Raw genomic sequence first — 21261 nt, 5'->3', positions numbered from 1 at the left:
AGCAGTCAGGAACTACATAGTAGCATGGAGGAAAAGGATCTGAGCTCACTGAAGACCCTGGAAGTGTTGAAGGCCAGGTTGGGCAGGGCTTTGAGCAACCTGGTCTAGCGGGAGGCGTCTCTACCCATGCAGGGTAGGGCTGGAACTAGATGATCTTTACGATCCCTTCCAACCCAAACCATTCTGAGTCTGTAACACAACCAAGTCCAAGGCAAGTGGTTTAGAAGACATGCAGCCCATCTGCACAGAAGCCTCTTAGCCATAACACAGCTGAGCCTACCTTAATGGCTAACTATCCCCGAGGAGGGACAGTCACTTGCTCTGTCCCTTACACTTCCCATTATTTTTGGACCTGCTGTGCCTTTTACTACTTGGGAGTAGGTAGGAAGATATATTATTCTACAGGTTAAAAATCGTGTTACCTAAAATAAAGAACAGTAATATTCTAAGTCTCACTTCTTTTCTGAACCATCAGATCTGCCCGAGTCACATTTTTCCCTGTCAGCCCTGAGGACAAGGCTGGCAGCCACCCTTCCCGCAAAGCCCACCTCAGGTGATGAGCGGGGGAGATAAAACAAAGCACCCCGAAAACCCCTCCTACTCACAGCGGGTTTCATCACCCCTGCCTCAACGGGCACATTGCGAAACCGGGCATTTTTTAAAGGAGACGACGCGTCCGACAACCTCACGGGCAACCCCAGCACCAGGCCGGGCCCAAGGCTGCCGCTCCGCCTTTGTGCCGCCAGGGGAGGCCGCCGAGCGCCCGCTGTGCCAGGCTGCTCCTCACCCGCCTCCCCTGGCGCCGTGGCCGGGCGGCCGCTGGGGTGTCTGGGGGGGGTCCCTGCCCTTGTTAGTGGTGTCCGACGCTACGTATGAACTTTTATTTAGCCAAAATGAGGTGGGGAACTCATCTTGATCTGCCTGAGGAACTCATGCCAGCTTGCGCTCATTAGGAGTAACTCTCTCAAGCTGCAGCTTCCCAGAGGGAGACTTGGCGGATGCATGGGCCCTGTTGTCGCTGCTGGGTGGGTGCTGCTCACCCCTGCAGACCTTAGAACCTCATTCAAGGTGCTGAAGTCAAACTGCCGGCACCAAATGCCTCTGTAGGGATCACAGAATCATCTGGGTGGGGAAAGACCTCTGAGATCATCAAGTCCAACCCTTAATCCACTACCACTGCGGGTACCAGACATGGCACTGAGTGCCACGTTCAGTCTCATTTTAAAAACCTCCAGGGACGGAGAATCCACCACCTCCCTAGGCAGCCCATTCCAATGCCTGACCACCCTCTCTGGAAAGATTTTTTTCCTAATATTCAACCTAAACCTCCCCTGGCAGAGCTTAAGTCCATGCCCTCTTGTCTTACTGGTAGCTACTTGGGAGAATAGACCAACCCCCCCCGGCTACACCGTCCTTTCAGGGAGTTGTAGAGAGTGATGAGGTCTCCCCTGAGACCTCCCCTGAGGTCTCCCCCTCTTCTCCAGACTAACAACAGTGATGATAACAAGCAAACCTCTAATACTCATGTCAGATAAACAGTGGCACTGGCTCACTGATGTTTCACTTTCCCTAAGCATCAAAAGCCTAAAAAAATATACAAACACTTCTAGCACAATTAATTGAAGCTGTAATAATAATAATTTTTTAAGGTCCTTATATAGTCTGTGGTTCTCAGGTTCTTGGGTGTCACATTTTTACAGCTTCTGTAGTAAGAGGATACTTGGTTTACTTTTTATATTTGAAAAGACGATGTAACATGTTAAACCTTGGAGAATGAGTTTGAAAGAATCCTTAGATACCACAAGATAATTTCACAAGCACTGGTAAGACCATCATTGGGTGAACCTGGGCAACTCATGTAACTCATCTGTTGCAGGTTGTAGATAATACTCATGGGTCTTTTTAAGTGTTTCTGATCTGATAAAAAGTGCTTCGTAGCCCCATAAATATTAGTCCTCCTTCATATTCTGAGTACAGCTCACTTTATCCAACTTACATTTCTTAAAGTAGCCTTTTTTCACACAGTGGCATCCCAGATTCCTGCTTACTAGTTACTAGTGGGGGAAAAGCATATGAAAGATTTGATCCAACAGCCAGTACAAAACCTTTGATCTCTGAAAATGTTCTTAGTTGCTAGAGGACAAAGACCCTATTCATTACATTTATGGCCTGCCAGGATTAAGTGTGGGAGCTCTGTGATGCACATGGAGGTGTCCATGTCTACTGTCATAAAGGAGGTAATGCCTATAGCTGTGCACTTACAGCAAAATGAGCTCTCTGGGAGAAAAGCTATATTCTGACATTAAAAACAGAAGGGCAGCCACTCACTGTCCTCCATGTGAAGTGCAAGTGGTGAGAGGGACACTTTGCTAACACTAGAATGTGTCATTTTTGTCACAGAGACAGGGAAGGGTTGTGACTATAATTGTATGTTCCTTTTCAGCAAAACATAGGACAATGGCTGAAGTGGGAAGATGGAAAGCTACCCAAAATAGTGTTTTTTAAATTACAGCATTGATTAAAATATTTTCCAGAAATCTGGAAACCTGCAAAACTGGTTGTGAGTCTGGCCTGTCCACATTCCCATGTTGCTTATATCACCAAAGTATACAAATGCCCTTTGGTAATGCATTATTCAGTGTGAGTCAATTCTGCTCAACATAATTTTTTATCCCATCAAAGTTTTTCTCAGCCCAAGGAAGCAAAATAATGTCACTTGCAAGGGTACTGAGCAATAATAAATCTGAGTCTGCAAGGTCTTTGAAGGGATCATACAAATGATCCCATTGCCGGGGGAGGTTTAGGTGGGACATTAGAAAGAATTTCTTTGCTGAGAGGGTGATCAAGCATTGGAATGGGCTGCCCAGGGAAGTGGTGGATTCTCTGTCCCTGGAGATATTTAAAAAGAGACTGGATGTGGCACTCAGTGCCATGGGCTGGTAACTGCAGCGGTAGTGGATCAAGGGTTGGACTTGATGATCTCTGAGGTCCCTTCCAACCCAGCCAATTCTATGATTATATGAAATCATACAAAACGTGTACTAATTATCCCAAATTTCCTACATTTCTCTGGAAGCAGCAATGCCAGGACAATGCTATGCATTCTGCTCTACATAAAGCTCTTTTTGAAACTGTTACCTGCCAGGATATTTTCTTCTCTGCACACTTTGGTCTAACACCCTCTGCTTTGGTATAGCCAAGTTTTCTGCAAACACTAACTCAGCACATCACCCCAGGAAGTGAGTCATGGATATTGTCTTCACGCCACAGTCTCTCCAGAAGAACCACTTCAGACAGTTTTTTCTGATGGAAACTCAACTTCAGCCTCCCCAGCTGCAAATCAGAAAAGTGCATGTTAGAGGAAGAAACGCTCTGAATGTGTGGGAGTTCATAATGACACAAATGTCTAGGTCTGGCTTGTTCTGAATGTAGCTGCGTTTGCAAGCTTTGCCTGCTTAACTGTAAGGAAAAGAGAAAAAAAAAACAAAAAGAAGAAAGACATAGATGTTAAAAATGCTCATAAACACTGAATCCAATTTTACAGGAGGAAACTACGATGGTTTGTAGCAATTACTGATAAAACACACCGCACTTTCGAAATTCAGCAGCAGGTGGCTCTGGTGGTATACACGAGTTCTCCTGCGTCTGTTGCTTTGCTTCGCCAAAAAGCTCCTTTATCTCTCTCACTAAATCCTAGTTTATGACAATCCTTAGCTTTATAAAGCCTGTGGAAACAGAATTACAACACCATTAGCAAAATGAGGGAATCTCTGTCTATAAGAAAAGCCGGTGCCTCAGGCTGAGAAACACAGGGATAGCAGGAAAAGAAGAGCAAAGACAGGAACCTCAGTAAAATCAGCTCTCAGCACTCTGCAGTGTGGGCTGCCAAGGCTAGAGCAACCCTTATGAAGAAACTTAAAAGACCTTCAAGGCTAAACTTTATTTTGTACCCCTAAAAATAATATCCACTCTTTTCTAAAGGGACACATTGCAGACATTTGTTTGCTGAGGATGCTGTTGGCTTAAAAAAAAAGCAGTAGTTTTTTTTTCCCACTTCAGGTTTTTATTCCCGTCTTTCTTTTCCCCTTCTGAACTTCATTGTGGTATTTTCTGTCTTCAGTTACCTAATTTCTAGAGGTGTTCCTTTGATCTCCATGTGATGTAGGTGTCACTTTGACTCCATTGAAAGGCCCCTCCCAAGAAGTATTACAGAAAAAAACCCCTCAGATTTTTACTTAAATGGGAAAAATATCCAGAATTTTAAGGCAGAAAACTTCTATTTTCTGTGGTTTAGTTTTGTGTTATACAACCACAGTAAAATGTCAGCTGCACTTGTTTTTAACCCTTCTAAAGAGAAAGGGTAAAGTCTTAAGCCAGTGTCTAGTAAACCTCATTATCTAATATACCTCTAGCAAATCTAGTAAACCTCATTATAAATCCCAAAGTGGTAAAAAAATTGGAATAATAGAGGAAACTTGCCTAAGTGATGTGTCTAGATTGTTCCTTAGCATCCTCCTCCTTTTCTAAAGGGGCTTTGTGATGCCCACCAGCAGCCCACCAGCTGCCAAGCTGTCATGTAGTCTGAAACCCAGTGGGAGAACTGGATATGATGGACACACTTTCCCTGATATATAATACTTTAGAAATGTAGGAGTGTACAGGTATGGGTAAGATTACTTGAAATATTGAGGGTCTTTACTCTTGAAGCACAGTCAAATTTGTTGTAAAAGTGTCTGGCAAAAACCTCTGGGAGCTTTACATACAGGTCCTAGTAGCTGATAAAAACAGGACACGTCTGTTTGCTACTTCTCTTTCTCTAGTTGAGACATAGCTATAATTTTGCTCCATTCAATATGCAAAGTAAATTGCTTACTTAAGGGAACTCTAGAAAAATCTGTTGATGGGGATGCATACCCCCTTACCAGTTAGTTGATTTTTCAGATATACTGATGGATTGTAAGTGTTTATCAACCTGATCTCACTTTCCTAATCTTGTAGGCTAGAAAATCGTGTATTATTAAGCACTTCAACCTTGGTAGAAGACTTGAGCCTCCAACTCAACTTCAAACCCCTCTTTTCTGGGGCAAATGGTTGTTGAGAAATCCCTGGCTGAGGATACTCCCTAATGGGTACAGACTTCCTTAATTCCAAATCCCAAATGTATCAAGGATAATTGTATATGCCTATATGCCACTTAAAGCCACAGAACAATAGACATCAATTTATATCAGCACTACAAATAATTTTGTATATATATGTTAAAATACTAATAAAAAATATACATTGTATTCATGGGATTTGGGCTGCCATGAAAGGAATAATTTAGTTTTAGAGAGAACACTGCCTGTTCAAAACTATAATTACTGATGAAAAGTTAATAGCAGCTGTGTGGCATGACAAATAGCTAAACAATTTTTTCCTGCCACAGCAGAATACCTATGAAAGTAAAAGAAATTCATGCTTCAAAATAGCATATGATCCCCTAGGAGTGTTGCTGACCACTCTTTTTGCAATGGCTGGCATCTTCAGGCCTGATCATATGGGCCTCAGCTGTTGGGGAATCAGACCCCATCAGCTAAACTGTTCCTTTTTGCTGCCATTTCCATCTTTACTGACTGGGCTCTCCTGAGCCTCTGGATCTGCTGTGCAAAAACCATGAGAAGTGGGGCTGGCTGAGTGGTCAGCTGAGAGTTCCCTGGCATTGTTAGCAGCACACTAGAAAGCTGCTGGAGGACAAAGCTGTGTGCAGGGAAAACAGCTCATTGAGAGCATAGCTCATTTTTCTAGCACATTGGTCATTTAGGGTCATTGCAGAGTTTAGGGAATATTAGGGAGTTGTTCAGAAATGTTCTAGGGCCAGCCCTAATTGCCTGCCTGAATCCAGCAAGTTCAGAGCACTGCAACTATGAAGAGATGGCCTTCACCCCTGCTTTGTGCAAGTCCAAAAAATGCTCCAAATCTCACACGAGTGGATAATTGTTCCTTCCAGTTAGAAGATGGCTCTACAGTGACTCTGAGATGGGCAACAGGGAGAAGAAGCTATGAAACATTTTCAGTTTTGGGGAGTGATGTGACACAATTGACTTTTCTCAGTAACATCTATGTTTAGTCCCAAAATGGCATTGAAAGAGTGGACTCAGTGACACACCCAACAAAAGACTTAAAATAACATTCTGATGTTTATCTAAGTTGCAGGATCCAGCTGAGTGCCCAAGGTACCCTGGCATCCTCTTTTCAAAACCAGATCCAAAAGGATTAACACTAAACTTGCCCTGGAGAGCTGATCCTTGCCTGAAGGCTAACTCCTGTTACCCTCCTGGAGGAAGCAGCAGAAGTCAGAGTGCTCTGCAGAGCTGGGGAAGTCAGCTTCTCAGACCACCTGAAATGGATGTCTCTTGTTTGGTGTGTCATGGAATCCACTCATGCTCTGATGACCAAGTATCCATCTGAGGGACCAGACTGTTAAATGCATAAAAGCTATACTACAAATTATATATACAATTTTCCCGTGTGACTAGAGATTTGGGAATTATCTCATTTTTAGGACCCCTCATGCCAGAGATCACCTAAAGTGATCTCTTCACAAAGGATGGAAAGAAATAGAGTCCACATTCTCTGAGAGCTGTCTCCCTTTCTGTATCTCCAGCCAGGCAGTAGGTGCCAGATACTGAAAAAAGCCCCCTGATTATTTGGGAAATAAATGCACAGGCACAGGCAAACACAATTTCTGAGAAACACTAAGTTTTTCTGTGTGATGTTTGGTATGGCTGTAGCTTGTAAAAGTAAAATACAAGACTAATACACTGTTTTGTTTGTCTTTTCTATTTTACAGTGCCATGGCCACACCTATAATTCGGACACAAAGACTTTCATGGATACACACATGCAAATGTGCTTTGTAGTTGTTTTTCCTGGGGTCAGCACAGTGTTTCTATCATATTCAGCATGGGGATTTGTCAGTGTGTTGGTGTATCTTGTGGTATCTTCTTAACAGCAAGAAAGACTTAAATCCCATTTGCCTAATATCCTGGGAGTTTCTCTTTTTCATAATTATTCTTCCTTTCTGTTACATCGAAGGAGATAGTTTGTTTCTGGGGTTTGTGGTGTTCATTTTTTGGGGTTTTTTTGATAGAAATGCTGAAAAGTTCAGGCTAGGAATGAATTCTTTAGTACATCTCTTACCTTGTGTGACCTTGGAGGAATTGTTACCAGGGTTGGCAGTTCAGGTTCACAGAGCTTATCTGCATCTCCTCAAGGAGCCAGGGCTGCATCATTTTACTTCTCTGACAGCAAACAAAGGTTTCTATGCTTTGAAAGACTATGCTGCAAACTGAAAGGTGGAGTGCTGAAAGAGGCATTTCCATTCATTCAGCTATGTGAGTATAGTGGGGACTTTCAGGAGAGTAAGGACTTAGTAAAAAACAGATTATCCCACCATCAGTATTAAGATTGGAATTTAACATGTTGAAATTTCACCCCATTCAACAAACAACTTCAGCATAAATCCCACCCAGAGGAATATAGGCACTTGATCTAAGGTGATTGTGATCTTGTTTTCTGTCTGAGAACCACTCTACTGGCTTTGAATGCCCTAGAAGCATGTTGAAAGAGGTGTTTGTTTATTTTTCTGACTTTTATCTTTAAAATAAAATAAAATTAAAAAAAAAAAAAACAACAAACAAACAGAAAAAAAAAAACCAAACCAACAACAAACCAAAAAATGCAGCATTCAGAATCGGCACGGTATAAAGGTAATTTAAAAATTCTGTTTCCTTCTATTGTCCAACAATTTTTAATGGGAAAAACAAACTCAGTAAAATGAACAGAAGGAAAACAAATACTCTTCTAGAACGATCTTCAGTCTGAGAACATCAGAGACTAATCTATTGTTATGTATGGGTAGGAAAAGGGGTTTGATTTGATTCTCAGACATGGTAATCATTCCTAATTCCCAGTGATACTGGGAGAGTTCTCCAGTATCTACTACTGGTGGAGACTGCTGAATGAACAGTGTGGAAATCATTGCATTTCTGTCTTCTTGTCTGAAATACAGAATTATCAGCACAGAGAAAACTATCTCAGGCAAAATGTCTTTATTCTTCCCTTTGTGTTTTCATTTAACCCATCTCACAGAGCAAGAATTATTAATACTTCTTTTCAGAAACCAATGCTGGTAGGAACCCACCTTCATGATATTTTTGATAAATATTCTGGATTTTGTTAATCTCATATATTGAATGTGTAAACACATCTAAAAAATGTATATTAAAGAGACTGTAAGGGAGAAAATATTAACTCAAAAATCTTATGCTGCATTGCCACTGCCTGGGCCAGACTTTGCGTTGTTGCTTCTGTTTGCAGGTGAATTATTCATTTCAGACACTGAGCAAATCCAGCTCTCCAGAGTCTGACCTCTCCAATAGACCAATCTAAGTTAATTATTTGCACGACTCCTTTGCTGACGCAAAACAGTAACTAACATAGCAATGGTGTTTTAGGAATGGTTTATAAAATTGTAGCATATCACAATGACTGGTGTGGATTTTAGGAAGACCCTGACTACTGTAATCTCTGAAAAGCTTTAACAGTTTTGACTTAAGGCTGGATTCACAGATGTGCAGTGGAGAAAAACTGTTCATAGAAGAAAGAAAAGCCCCAAATTAGACACTGAGGCTACAGCATTGTGTCATTCTGGACACATTCTTAAGTGTTTTGGGGCTCCTGATCATGCTGACACCAGTGAGAGTTCAGCATCTACATTCCACTGGGAATTTATGGCTTAAGTGTTCTGACCTATATCTGTAAATTGGGGAAAATGGCTTTTTTTTTTTTTTTTTTCCAGCAGAACACTGAAATGAAGTGCATAAACACAATGGTAACAGGAACTCTGTGGGCAATTTAGACACAAGTCTCTTACATGGTTTAGCTAGTATGAAAGTCATTTAAGCATTACTATTGTACCAAAACACACATATAAAATTTTTCCATACCTTTTACACCTTTCTGTTCTTTTTAACAGAATTTCACTCTTCAAACCTGCCTTTTATTCGCTGCCTTGTTTTTATTGACTACTGAAAAAAAGCAGCTGATTTGGCACCACATCTGAGCTCAGAACAAGCCCAGCTCTTGCTTGGGTGCTGGCTGATGACCACTGACAGCACTGTTGTTTTACTAAGCTTGCCCACATTTGCTATGCAGACTGATAACAAAGCAAAGGATGCTACTCATTTCTCTCAGAGTTCTGAGTTATGGATGCACAGGTGGAAAACTCAAGATCTCTGTCCTTCACACACATTTCTTTGCAAATATTTGATACCAAACCAGCAGTAATAGCATATACCTGGCACTAAGCATAACTCAGAGGACTGAGTTCCACTCAGCTGGCACAACCATACCAGTAGTACCCATCCCACCTCTGCTGCCTGTCATTATCTGCCTGTCTCTTGACTGACATTTGCAGAGTAGCAAGACTGGCTTTCTATTCTGCAGACTGTACCTCTACACCCTGCAAATGCAAGGGGATCTAGGTCCTTACAGCAACGAAAATAATATTACTGGTCTTACCTTATGTGAGCAGAGCAAGTTGTCCTCACCACTTTCTGAAGTGTTCTGCTGTGCTGCTCCTTACTGGCTGTCCCACTCTGTCCACCAGCACCACAGTGGTTTCTGTTAGACCATGGGGTGACAGAGGGACCTCTTGACACATAGGACTGTGGTCAAAACCTATATTGTCTTTCATGGGATAAAATGAGAACAAAGTTCATCTATCAATGTACTGTACAAACAAAGCATATAAAAGATAGACATGAGTCTATTATGTTCAGAAAACAACACCACACTTATCTTTTAGAGATAAAATACTATGGCAAAAAGTTATTAAGGAATTTATATGGATGATATAAACTATATTATGGATAGACTCCCAGGTGACAGAAAGTGATAGGCTGGTGTTGCACAAGCATAGATAAGGAAGCTATTCCATAGCCATGTGACTGCAATGAAAGTAAGAGACAAGATTATGTGTCTCCTACTAAAAATAATTGCAATAAAATTACAGTACTTGCATCAGAGCCTCTTTATAAAATCTCAAAATCCACTAGCCTAAGATACTTATTTCTACCTAAAATTTTGAACTAATCTCTCAAAGCAAAGCCACCTCAGTGTTGTTTAAATTTCTTAAATTTTCCTTCATTATCTCATCTCCTCAAAAGTAGATTAGTGCAGGAAGCCTGCTGATTTGCAGAGTACTTATCATGCAAACCAATATTTATTTGTTCCTCATTCCTTCTGTTCCCTGCTTCATACGTATCTGGTCACCCTTTTTTTATAACAGACCCCTTTTTTTGTAGCAGAGGTGAGCATTAGCTCTCTGCTTGCTTAATGTCTAGGCACAGAATTTGTCCTGTTCTTCAATCTATGATCACTAACAAAACACCAGGCTCTTGGGACTCAGCAGGGGTTGCAGGAGCAGCTGCCAGACACTGGGTGACAGTAGCTCCCCAGCTCAGTACTGTTTACCACATTCCAGGGTGTCCCAGCCTTCTTTGGGCCACAGAACAAGGTATGACCCTACCCTTAACTGGGCAAGAAGTGCACACTGATACTATCAGGGACAAGAACCCTTTAGAAATAAAGATTCACTATCAGAAGGGAGAAGAGCCCACTCCGAGTCCTCTGAGACAACTGATGCCTCTTCATACACATCAGTCAAGAATCTCACAAGATGTCCCACAACATTGTTTTTAAATATGTCATTAAGTGAGAGCTACGTAGGAACAAAGCCAGGAAGGAACTGTGTGAGATAACCATCTATATGTGCTCAGGTGGAAATTGCTAATGGATGTGTCCTACAAACAGGAGCAGCTTATGCCATTCACCTCATGACAGCTGATATGAACAGTTCTTAACACATCTATCCAGGTAATCTATCCCAGGAAAGCTTTCCACTAAGATGTGCACAGCAAATTATGAAAGCAGAAGCTGCCACAAAACTAAGCTACTCACTTGTGAAAGTGTTTTAGTCCACTACTGAGGTGGTTTTAATGAAGCTAGGAAAGGCCTTTAAATTGTTCTCAGTCTCAGACCCTTGTATCTGAAACTTGATACAAGATAAGATAGCTTTCCCTACTCTTTGTCCCCTGGACATTCAGGTTGAGCACATCTGTGTGTCAAGCAAGTACTAGCTATTTTCTGGCTAGTATCTCTATAAAACTGAAGTTTTTTATTAATCAGTCATGATTTTTTGTTTTACAGCTCTTCCCCTCCAACCCCCTAGTGTTTAAGGGCCTATGAAACGATCATGCTGAAATTTTAAAGATCAAGTTTGCTGTATACCATAGGACTTCAGTCAAACTTAAAAGAAAACTGGACTTTGGTAATCAAATAGAGAATCGTTTGTTCTGAACATCATAAAAACTAAACACCAATAACAGACAAAAAACTAAGTGTAGGAGAGAGGATCTACAGGACCATTTTTCTAGGCTAATGGCATAAAAAGTGTTGTTGTATTTTTGGCAGGTCACCCAGAGGCAAATCCCCACTCAGTTTCCTCTACCCCTCAGTAAAAAATAGGAATTACTATGTCAGAAACAAGTCTGGGAGTGTACAATACTAAGACAGCATCCAAAGTGAAACTGAACAATGCAGAAAAGGATTCCAGCAAGGTTGTATTGGTGAAATGCCTCCACAGGTTGTTTCTAACCTTTAAAAAGGACATGTGCGTGTGTATCTATGGTTCCATATAGTCTGGCAAGCATTAGAAGAAAATGCTAATGTTAGGAGCCAATTTAAATACTGAAAATAAGTCACTAGGACAACAAAACATGCCTGAAAGTTGCTTTATTTGTTCATAAGGTCTGTGCGTTACAGCAAGCATAAGTTCAGCTACTGTGGACAAAACTCAGTCTGGAAGAGCATTAAATGTTAATCATGGAGATGAATAGTGAGTAGAGCCCACATTTGCACACAACACACTTTTTCTATTGCTGGAATCTAACATTCACAAGTTACAGATCTTTGAGATCTTTCTGAATGTTCCACAATGTATCCGCGCTCTTCTTCAGCTGAGCCACCTCCTCATCCTTCAGCTTTTGGTTGATGACACTTGTCAATCCAGTGGCACTTAGGACAGCAGGAAGGCTCAAGAAGACATCATTCTCAACACCATACATGCCCTGCCACAAACAAGAGATCACTCAGACATGAACCCATCACCCCAGCTCTGCTTTTAGTTTATATATAGCAGAGCTCATCATCGTGCAGCCTGCAGAAAATTCTATTTCCAGTCATAACTGGAAACTAAACTAAGCTAAAAAGTGCAAAGCTGTTTTAGACCACCAAGTGACTGGCAATAGCAATGGTTTATTTCAAAAAGCCCACCTCAAACCTTCATATACATGCAGCATGTAGCTGATAAAATTCCAAGACACAATATTATATAGCAGGTTTTTGTCTGACCACAGAGGGAGCTTTAAGTTTAGCCTGCTCACAGCCCATGCTGCACAGGAGGTTATATACAGCTGGTGCAGACCAGATGCTTCCAGTTAACACCAGGTATAAAAGGACACAGCTCTCTTTCCTGGCACCTTTGCTAAGCAGGGGATCATTAAATTGCAGCTGGGCCTCCATTAAGTTTTCCATTTTTGCATTGCAACTTCCTTCTAACAAGGCTGCATGCCACACATGGCAAACTTTACCCAAGGACAGCACAACATTGGGTAGATCACAGAGAACTTTGTTCCAGCTCCATGAGGCAGGGAGGCAAAGATACCAAAAATATCAAAACATGCAACAGTGAATGTCATTTGAAATTCAAATCAGTACTTTACAAGCTCCCTTTGTTCAGCACCTTACTAATTGAGACTATTTAGCTTTTCCTTAAAAAAAAAGAGCAACAAACTAGCCAGCACTGCTTACCTTTACCAGTGTTGAGACTGAATGAACACGGCACAAGTTCTTCAGCATGGTCTCACAGAGCTCAGCAACACTAAGGCCAATAGCCCAGTTTGTGTATCCCTTAAGTCTGATTACCTCGTAGGCACTAAGGAAACAGATACAGTTGCATTAAGATGACTTCAAAACACTGTTTGAATGCAAAGTCTGAAGTCATTAAAAATGAATGTTTCCCATTTAAAAAAAAAAAAATCTTAAAACTGTGATACACATAAGTTTTAAAATTAAGACATTAAAGTAAAAATTATGTATTTCAGCATTACAGGATATAGTATAAAGCTGCCAGTACCCCATAGGTATACTGAAGAGACTCTATTGTGCTCATAAGATTATCTTAAAAGGTAAATAGCTTCCATCTATGAAGAGTTCTTAAGCAGATCAGACACCCACAACTGAACAAGTTCTCTATCCAAATCAGTGGCAGTCATTCTTGAGTGTGTTTGGAATAGGTAACATTAGAAGTCAGGTGGTTTTTTAACCAACATCTGCATACAATTTGTACCAGCATAGTGATTTAGCCACATGTATAATTACCTCTAGATATAAATTTTCCTAAATCAAAGTTCTCCAAATGAACTCCAATGACCTGCTTACAGAAGATGCTACCTTTTCTTAGTCTTTTACCCTTTAAGAAGCTGCTTGAGAGAGAACAAGTATCAGAGCAGAATGCAGAGGCTGTGATGAGGAAGCAGAGTGCAGCCTGACTATTTTCAGCATCACATGCATCACCTTATTCCTCAAGTCACTGTACCTTTCAACTACTTGCTTGTGGATATCCTTCCAGTTCTCACTGTCTTTGTCAGTTCCCAGGGCAGGATTCAGCTCCTGGAGACTAACACCTGCCACATTAACTCCACTCCAAACAGGCACTGTAACAGAGAGAAGACTTAAGGTTCAACAGCATTTTTCCTGTCTAGGATAACTAGAAACAAAGTAGTAGCCAGAAGTATAACAACAAATTTGAGGAAGATCTTAAGTTTCATTTATCTACAGTTAGAGAACTCCAGGGGTCAAATACAAGACTATTTTAGTAAGGGTATTTCAATAAGTCAATTGCAACTCATGAACCACTTTAGTCCCTTGAAGGTGCAGACAGCTACTTTGGATGTCAAACCTCAAATTCTACCAGAAAATCGCATACCATTTTTTTTTTAATTTTTTTTAATTGCACATCCCCCTTTATATCAGAATCTTACAGGCAGACTCTTTCTCCATTCCTCTGAAATAAGTAGGAAACTTCTGGGTTACTTCAAAAAAAGCTATAACACTGAAGGAAGATGAGCTCCACATAAGCTCAGACAAGCTCTGCTTTCATTACAACCTAGGGTTGGCTTCAGTAAACTGTTGTTCAGACACTGTACTTCGATCAAATGCAACAGGACATTGAAAAGGTGGCTCCCTTAGAAATACACAGCAGTAAAATATAAAGCAGTACCAATCTCCATATATGTTCTGCTGTGTCATTTCAGACTTCAAATATATGAAGTGAATTTAGACAAATAAGCTTTGATTTCACATGGTTTTAAACTATCTTCTCCATGATCTTTATAAGAGAAAAGACAAAAAAAAAAATGGTAACAGATAATTTTGTTAGCCTGAACCTGGATTGACAGCTTTTTCTATTACTTGCATCAAGCTCTGCCATTGATGTAATAAGAACAGCTTTTTCTATTACTTGCATCAAGCTCTGCCATTGATGTAATAAGAACTAATACTGCCTTCAGAGGAGAACTGTACTACAGGGCTGTTATGATACTCCAAAAACTGAGGAATAAATGGAAGCAGTTAAGCTGTAGACTTCAGGACTCAACTTTGGCTAACAAAATTGCTCTTTTCATTTCAGAGTTTAATCATACAGCCACAATCACTTGTTTAATAAGAGTGTAGCTAGGTTTCCCAGGCTTGTCCCAACTCAAATCTTCATTAAAAGTACAGTGAAGTATAACATTTGAGCTCAGCTGCACATGTTCTTTCATAACTTTGTTACACCCCTTGGGCCTCAACCTCTAAACACTATTGCTTATTCTCAGGGAGGTCAGAACTGCTCCTTACCACTGGAATCACCGTGTTCTCCCAAGATCCAGCCATGGCAGCTGCTTGGGTGGAGCCCAAGTCTCTCAGCAATTAGATAGCGGAATCTGGCTGTGTCCAGATTGCAGCCACTGCCAATCACACGGTGCTTTGGCAGCCCACTCAGCTTCCATGTGACATAGGTTAATATATCCACTGAAAAGAAAAACATGCACAGTGAATTAAACCACTCACATACACCAAGAATGCTTCAATTACTTTAGTGCAAGTAGCAGGGCAATAAGGAGGGCAGCTGTTAAAGTTAAAGTATTTTAGGTCTGAGTGCTTGGGGGATTAAAATAAATATGATGACTGCTTGAAATTTAGGATCCATGGAGCTACTATTCAAAGAAGGTCTTTGGAGATTAGTGTCCTACCAGCTAGGGACATGTTTTTTCACAGCTAAACCCCTGGGATATCTGAAATTAGGACTGAACTTACACAGCTAAAAAATTCAAGCAATGTCTTGAATTTAAGTTACCTCCACTTCATCACCACAGTATGAGGAAAAGCAATTTGCAATCAAACGTGGTTCACATTTTCATAGTCTATTTTTAGTTTGTAACTATTTCAGTTTAATTTCTTGAACAAATTTGTGCATTAAGCAGTTTCTACATTTATTACCTCTAGTGTGAGAAGCCAGTTAAGCAACATGCTTTAAGTGTGTGTGTAACTGATAATACAATTTTAGGAAAAGAAATCTAGTTTGGGCCAGACAGGTGGGTATTAAGCAGAGAAAAACTAACCCATAGCTCAAAGCAACAGTAATAAACAGGCTGCAGTTATGACCCCAAAACTCTCAAAAGCCAGCCAGTTTTCAGAAGGGAACATATGTGCATATGGATCAGAAATACATAATCTGCTCTACTCAGACACCAAAAGCATCTCATCTCAGTACAGTTCACACCTTGCTGATACAAACTGCATGCTGACCAGGCATAGCTATCCTACAGTTTCAGCTGGAGCAGTTCCTGTAAATTACAGTAATCTGTAGAGACTACACAGAACCCTCCTATCAAACAAGATACAATTGTTCTGGACAGTCTTGTCTTCCAGGTACCAACACACGCATCCAGGCTTTTTGAGCACAGCTTTTTCATCTCATTGTTTGCCTGCAGTAAGTTTTCCCACTCAGGACAGGCTGCAGACAGTGCTCCGAGTCCAGACAGAACCAGGGAAGTTAAACAGGGAAGGACATGAACATCACACACCAACACACATGCAGTGAGCATCCTTGATGCACCAGCACCCCTGAAGTCCCTTTTAATGGGCTCACAGTTAAACTTCCACTATGCGAGGCTGGTGGACAAAACTCCACCTGTTTTGAGAAAAAGCATGATACACATTGCTTTTTCAGAATTGTTTGTAGTTCTCCTCCTGGAGCTACTCTGCCAGAAAGGTCTATAATTTGATGTCAGCCTTGGTTACACAAGCACAATTTTATCTTTGACTCGGTTCAATTTTTAAGTGTTTAAAATTACCCTAAGTTACTGTACTTATACAGTAAGCCACTTGCTCAGTAGACTACTATTCAGTAGTACTAATTGTAGACCAGCTAATTACTCAACTACCAGCTGAGATTCTACCTTAATATACACTGTTTTGACTCTGCCAAGTTATCCTTAAGTGTCACTTCATTGCCAGGGCTTTGTAGTAATGGCTCCACTCAAATGTTGGATCAAACACAGTCCTACAGAGGCACCCTGCAAAGCCTGTCAGGATGTTTACAGTCAGCTTTAGCCACCCAAGTATTGAAGCTGTCTCAGTTTAATCAGATCCTTGCAAATGAGAATGCAAGTTATAAATCAGTTAGAACCAAGTCTTTTGTAATCTAACTGAACTGTGTAGTACAGTTGGCCTTTCCTTCATCATAGGCTTCAGCATGCAAATTCTTTCCTAAAAATATAGCCAAGTCTCTAGGGCAAGTTCTTCATCCTGAAATATGGCCATATCCAGACACACAAAAAAGTCAATTAATAAACATTTACAAGTAAAATGGACATTTCCCTTAGAGATAAAAATATTAAGCTGCTTAAGCTGAAGCATGTAAAGAACTCAAGTATTACCAGGAGGAATGCCTTTAAAATACAGACACCATGAGAAGCTGTGAATACAGAGCACCAGAAAGTACAATATTTGTATTCTGCTATTAGCAACTACATGGCAGACGTCCCCACAGAGCTATTAACTTCCCATATCCAATTTGTATTTAAGACTGATAAAAACAAAACACTAGTGCTCTGACAGACAATTTTTAAGTGTTCTAGGAAAACATGACCTTACCTGGGTTGGAAACCACCAGGATGGTGCAGTTGGGGCTGTATTTCATGATCTGAGGGATGATGAATTTGAAGACATTCACATTCCTTTGGACCAGGTTGAGGCGACTCTCACCCTCTTGCTGACGAACTCCTGCAGTTACTACCACAATCTTGGAGTTGGCTGTGACAGCATAGTCTATAGAAGAGCATAGAAAAGTACAGAAATGTGTTAAAGGAAAAGGTACAGAAATGTGTTAAAGGAAAAGGTACAGAAATGTGTTAAAGGAAAAGGTACAGAAATGTGTTAAAGGAAAAGGTACAGAAATGTGTTAAAGGAAAAGGTACAGAAATGTGTTAAAGGAAAAGGTACAGAAATGTGTTAAAGGAAAAGGTACAGAAATGTGTTAAAGGAAAAGGTACAGAAATGTGTTAAAGGAAAAGGTACAGAAATGTGTTAAAGGAAAAGGTACAGAAATGTGTTAAAGGAAAAGGTACAGAAATGTGTTAAAGGAAAAGGTACAGAAATGTGTTAAAGGAAAAGGTACAGAAATGTGTTAAAGGAAAAGGTACAGAAATGTGTTAAAGGAAAAGGTACAGAAATGTGTTAAAACAGAGCTGTCACTAATTTCAATAGCATTGTGTTCATACAGATAGTATGGTGGGCTTCCCAACTGTGCATACCTTCAAACCCAAAAGGTATAAGTATTAAATGCAGCACTATCTTTTACATTGTCATAATATATATTAATATGTGGATCTTGAGATTGAGGCCTCGATTGTACTCATTTCCACTATCTAAATAACAATACTATTTCTTCTACAAAGAGACTCTAGAGTTTCATTTAAATAATTTTTGCTTAACAAGGCCAAAACTGTAAAGTGGCCATTAGCAATGTAAGAGAAAGCTTAGATTAAGAGCCACTACCATTGCTATGGTAGTCATCCAAACTCTCCCCACGTAACTTTTGAACAGCAAATCCTTAAGAGTTTTTTAGGATTACACAACTAATTTTCCACAACTAAGTAAATTCAGAGAATATCAGTATTAAAAAAGTAACTGAGGTTCACCTTTGTCTGCTACAATCTTGTGAGTGTGAAGGAACAAGCTCCCATGCTGCAGATCCATCATTTCTCCTTTCAGTTTGTCTTCCAAAACATCAACCAGAGCCAGCTCATCACAAAGACCCTGATAAGAGCAAAATTCAAAGTCAATGAAGCAGTGAAATTGCATTTTAAAGTCACCCTTAAGTTGAGCTGTGTTCTATTTTGAAGTAACAAATCACACATCTGAAAATATTTTTTCTCCAAAGGTAAAGCAGCAGGATAGCACTACCTTAGTGTTTTGATTTGTCTCAGTAACAAAGTCAGAGGCTTCTATAAACACAGGTTCATAAAACTCACGCAGACTTCCCCCAAAAAAAAGATATTTGTGGGGAGTCTGTGTGCACAGCCCTTTGGTAATAAGGCACTTCATGATTTACTTTGGGATAAAAGCTGCATCTAAAATTCGCTCTTATATCATTCCTTCAATCAATTCAAAGTTATTCTCAACCGAAGCCCTGGGTGTTAAACTAAGTGTAAGCAGAATTAAAAAGACATGTGTGTATGTGTGTGATTAAATATAGATTTTTACACACACAGTCTAATAATAGGGGACTTTCAGTCTAGACCTTGAAAACAGCCTTCAAGACTCAGCAGCTTCAAGGGGCCAGGTCTCACTGAAACAGAAAGGATGTGGAATAATGCCAATGACTAATTTCATGAATTTGCATCATTGTTGCCTAGAGAATAATTCAGCTCATTATTACCACACACTGGAATCAAGTCTACACAATCACAAAATGCTGCTTAAGCTACTCTCATTGAACAGAACTGACTCGTGACTGCAGTCATTTCAAAAACAGTATGGCAACATCAGTTACAATTCTAACTCCAAGTAACTAAAAATAACCAACATGGGAATTTTACTGTCATTCAAATGAATAGTAAATACAACACCAGTAAACTGAAATCGGTATTACTACACTATTTAACTTTATAAAATCCAAAGCCATCTAAAACAACTGCATCTAAATATTAAAGTATAGAAAAATTCAGCTAAAAAATGCCGTCGTTTAACAAAAAGTTACTAGGGGAGCCCATCATTTTGCACAACTCACAGCCACTTCTAATTCAGTGACAAGAATCAGATGGGTTTGTTGTAAAAATGGTTTACACTGCAGCAGTATAAGCAATAACAGATAAAAGTCAGCATAACCTTGAATTCCAGCCCTCTGGTTTTGTTTTCTGAAAACTAGCCAAGATATCTCTGGAAACAAAGTCTCCTAAGCAGTAAGGGCTTGACAGAAACAAAGAAACTTATTCTAGGGAACTGCAGTGTATTCAGTTGTTACAATATATATTCATTAAAGAGTAAAAAGCAAACACTCGTATTTCTTACTCCTATCTCATTTTCCACACGGATTGCTACTCTTTTTGCATTCTTTGCCCAGCAGAGCTCTACCACCCGGCGAACTCCAGCTTTGTTTTGGAAGAATAAGGACATTTAAAAGAGAAAGGGAGTCTGGCAGGGGCTTTGGAGCCACTGCTCACCACGTTTTCCCAGCAGCCTGCAAAATAACTATCTAATGAGAGATTTATTGCTGAGCACAGAGGGAGAGGTGAGAGAACAAAGAGAAACTGAATGGGGAGGTCAGCCTTGCATGAAGGGTGTAGGTCACTGCTTGCTTACACAGGCTGCCAGTGATTCATTCCTGTACCAAGCTACCAAACTTCCCATCACTCGGCTAAGAGGAAAGAGGCGGCGCGGAGGATTGCAGCAGCGGGAGCTCCCGCACCGCCCCGTCCTTGAGCCGTACCTTTCCAAGGACGCTGATAGCACAGGCCATCCCAACCTGTCCGACCCCCACGACCGTGATCTTGTTGTTCGGGACTGTGGGTCCCGCGCCAACGGTGGTCATCAGCTTTTCCTTGAGAGTAGCCATGGTGTTCTCCAGGGAGAGAGGAAAAAAAAAAAAAAAAAAAAAAGTCCGAGTCAAAGCAAGCCAGCGGGAAACCGAAACCCAGGCTCCGAACCGAAGCGGTCACCTGGCGCAGCCGGGAATTTCGCCGATGGAAGTGCGAAAGAGCGGCTTATATAAGAAGCAGCAGTGCTCCGGGAAACCGAGCTCCCTCCACCCCGCGGGTTTATCCGCCCACCCGTGCCTCCTTGGCCGCAGGACTCTGGCTCCCATCCCTCCTGGCATTCGCTAGTGCCCTGCGAAAGGCTGGAAGGCCACAGGGACTCCTTTAGCAGCACAATACCCTTGTGTCCGCAGAGCTTCCACAGCCTCCCCAAGCAGAAAGCAGAAATAGCTCCCGCCTTAAGGGCTCCTTGGCACTCACCTCCCCCCAAGGCGCACATCAGGGCTGCGGGGCTGGTAACAGACCCACGAACCAGGCTGAGAGCAATGAGCCCGCAGGGGTTTCCCCGGATCGTTTCCATTCAGCCCCAAGGCTGCCTGCCTACAACCCATCCCGTGTCTCCGACCACCCCTGTCCCCACATCCTTCCGTACAGCTCCCACGCCGCCAGGCTCGGGCCGGCACACGAGGTCACACAGCGGGCTTCTGCTTACAGCCCGGGGCCGAGCCAGGAGCCACCATCCCACCCAGACCCTCAGCCTGGTTCCGGCCACCGGCAGCCCACCCTACCGCCACCCTAGCCCTCCCGTCCCAGGCACCATCCTCCCGCTACGCAGGGATGCTCGGAGCGAGCCGCCCGAAGAAGGGAAGGCTGAGCGAATCCTCCAGCATCCCGGAGAGAGGAACTCCGCTCGCTTCGCTCTCCCCGTACCCACCAGCAATGCTCAGATCGGTGAGAGGCGAGAGAAGCACGACCGCAGCACTCGGGGGCTCGGGCAATGAGGGCTCCGCAGCGGAAGGGGCGGGTCCGGCGGGCCGGCCCGAGCCGCCCCCGCCGCGCCCCCCGGGGCGTTCCC

General features: G+C 41.7%; 2 protein-coding genes across 2 annotated transcripts in view; both read right to left on the bottom strand.

Moving 5' to 3' along the window:
• Positions 1–9735, bottom strand: part of GYS2 (glycogen synthase 2) — a 49163-nt gene extending 39428 nt beyond the window's left edge. The window contains exons 1-2 of the mRNA XM_071733172.1: positions 9565–9735; positions 3139–3333 (exon numbers count right to left, since the gene is read on the bottom strand). The gene's annotated coding sequence lies outside the window, so the exon portion shown is untranslated. The remainder of the gene's footprint in view (positions 1–3138; positions 3334–9564) is intronic.
• A 2088-nt stretch (positions 9736–11823) lies between these two features.
• LDHB (lactate dehydrogenase B) lies at positions 11824–21260 on the bottom strand. Its single transcript, XM_071733152.1, has 8 exons — positions 21121–21260; positions 20141–20272; positions 18351–18468; positions 17305–17478; positions 15004–15177; positions 13703–13820; positions 12916–13039; positions 11824–12173 (listed from the first exon to the last, which is right to left on the bottom strand). Exons 2-8 carry the CDS (start codon positions 20264–20266, stop codon positions 12006–12008), a joined length of 1002 nt encoding a protein of 333 aa, XP_071589253.1. The 5' UTR covers positions 20267–20272; positions 21121–21260; the 3' UTR covers positions 11824–12005.
• Position 21261: the final 1 nt, after the last annotated feature.

The sequence above is a fragment of the Heliangelus exortis genome, chromosome 1 (genome assembly GCF_036169615.1).
Source record: "Heliangelus exortis chromosome 1, bHelExo1.hap1, whole genome shotgun sequence".
NCBI classification, from domain to species: Eukaryota; Metazoa; Chordata; class Aves; order Apodiformes; family Trochilidae; genus Heliangelus; species Heliangelus exortis.
This window is presented reverse-complemented; position numbering and strand designations above follow the sequence as displayed.

Bases quoted from the DNA above. Each gene is read 5' to 3' on its own strand.
- LDHB (XM_071733152.1), bottom strand. From the start codon at position 20,266: ATGGCTACTCTCAAGGAAAAGCTGATGACCACCGTTGGCGCGGGACCC. The intron at 18,469-20,140 runs GTACGGCTCAAG...TGCTCTTATCAG, and splicing joins CTATCAGCGTCCTTGGAAAG to GGTCTTTGTGATGAGCTGGC. The intron at 15,178-17,304 runs GTAAGGTCATGT...TTTTCTTTTCAG, and splicing joins CCTGGTGGTTTCCAACCCAG to TGGATATATTAACCTATGTC.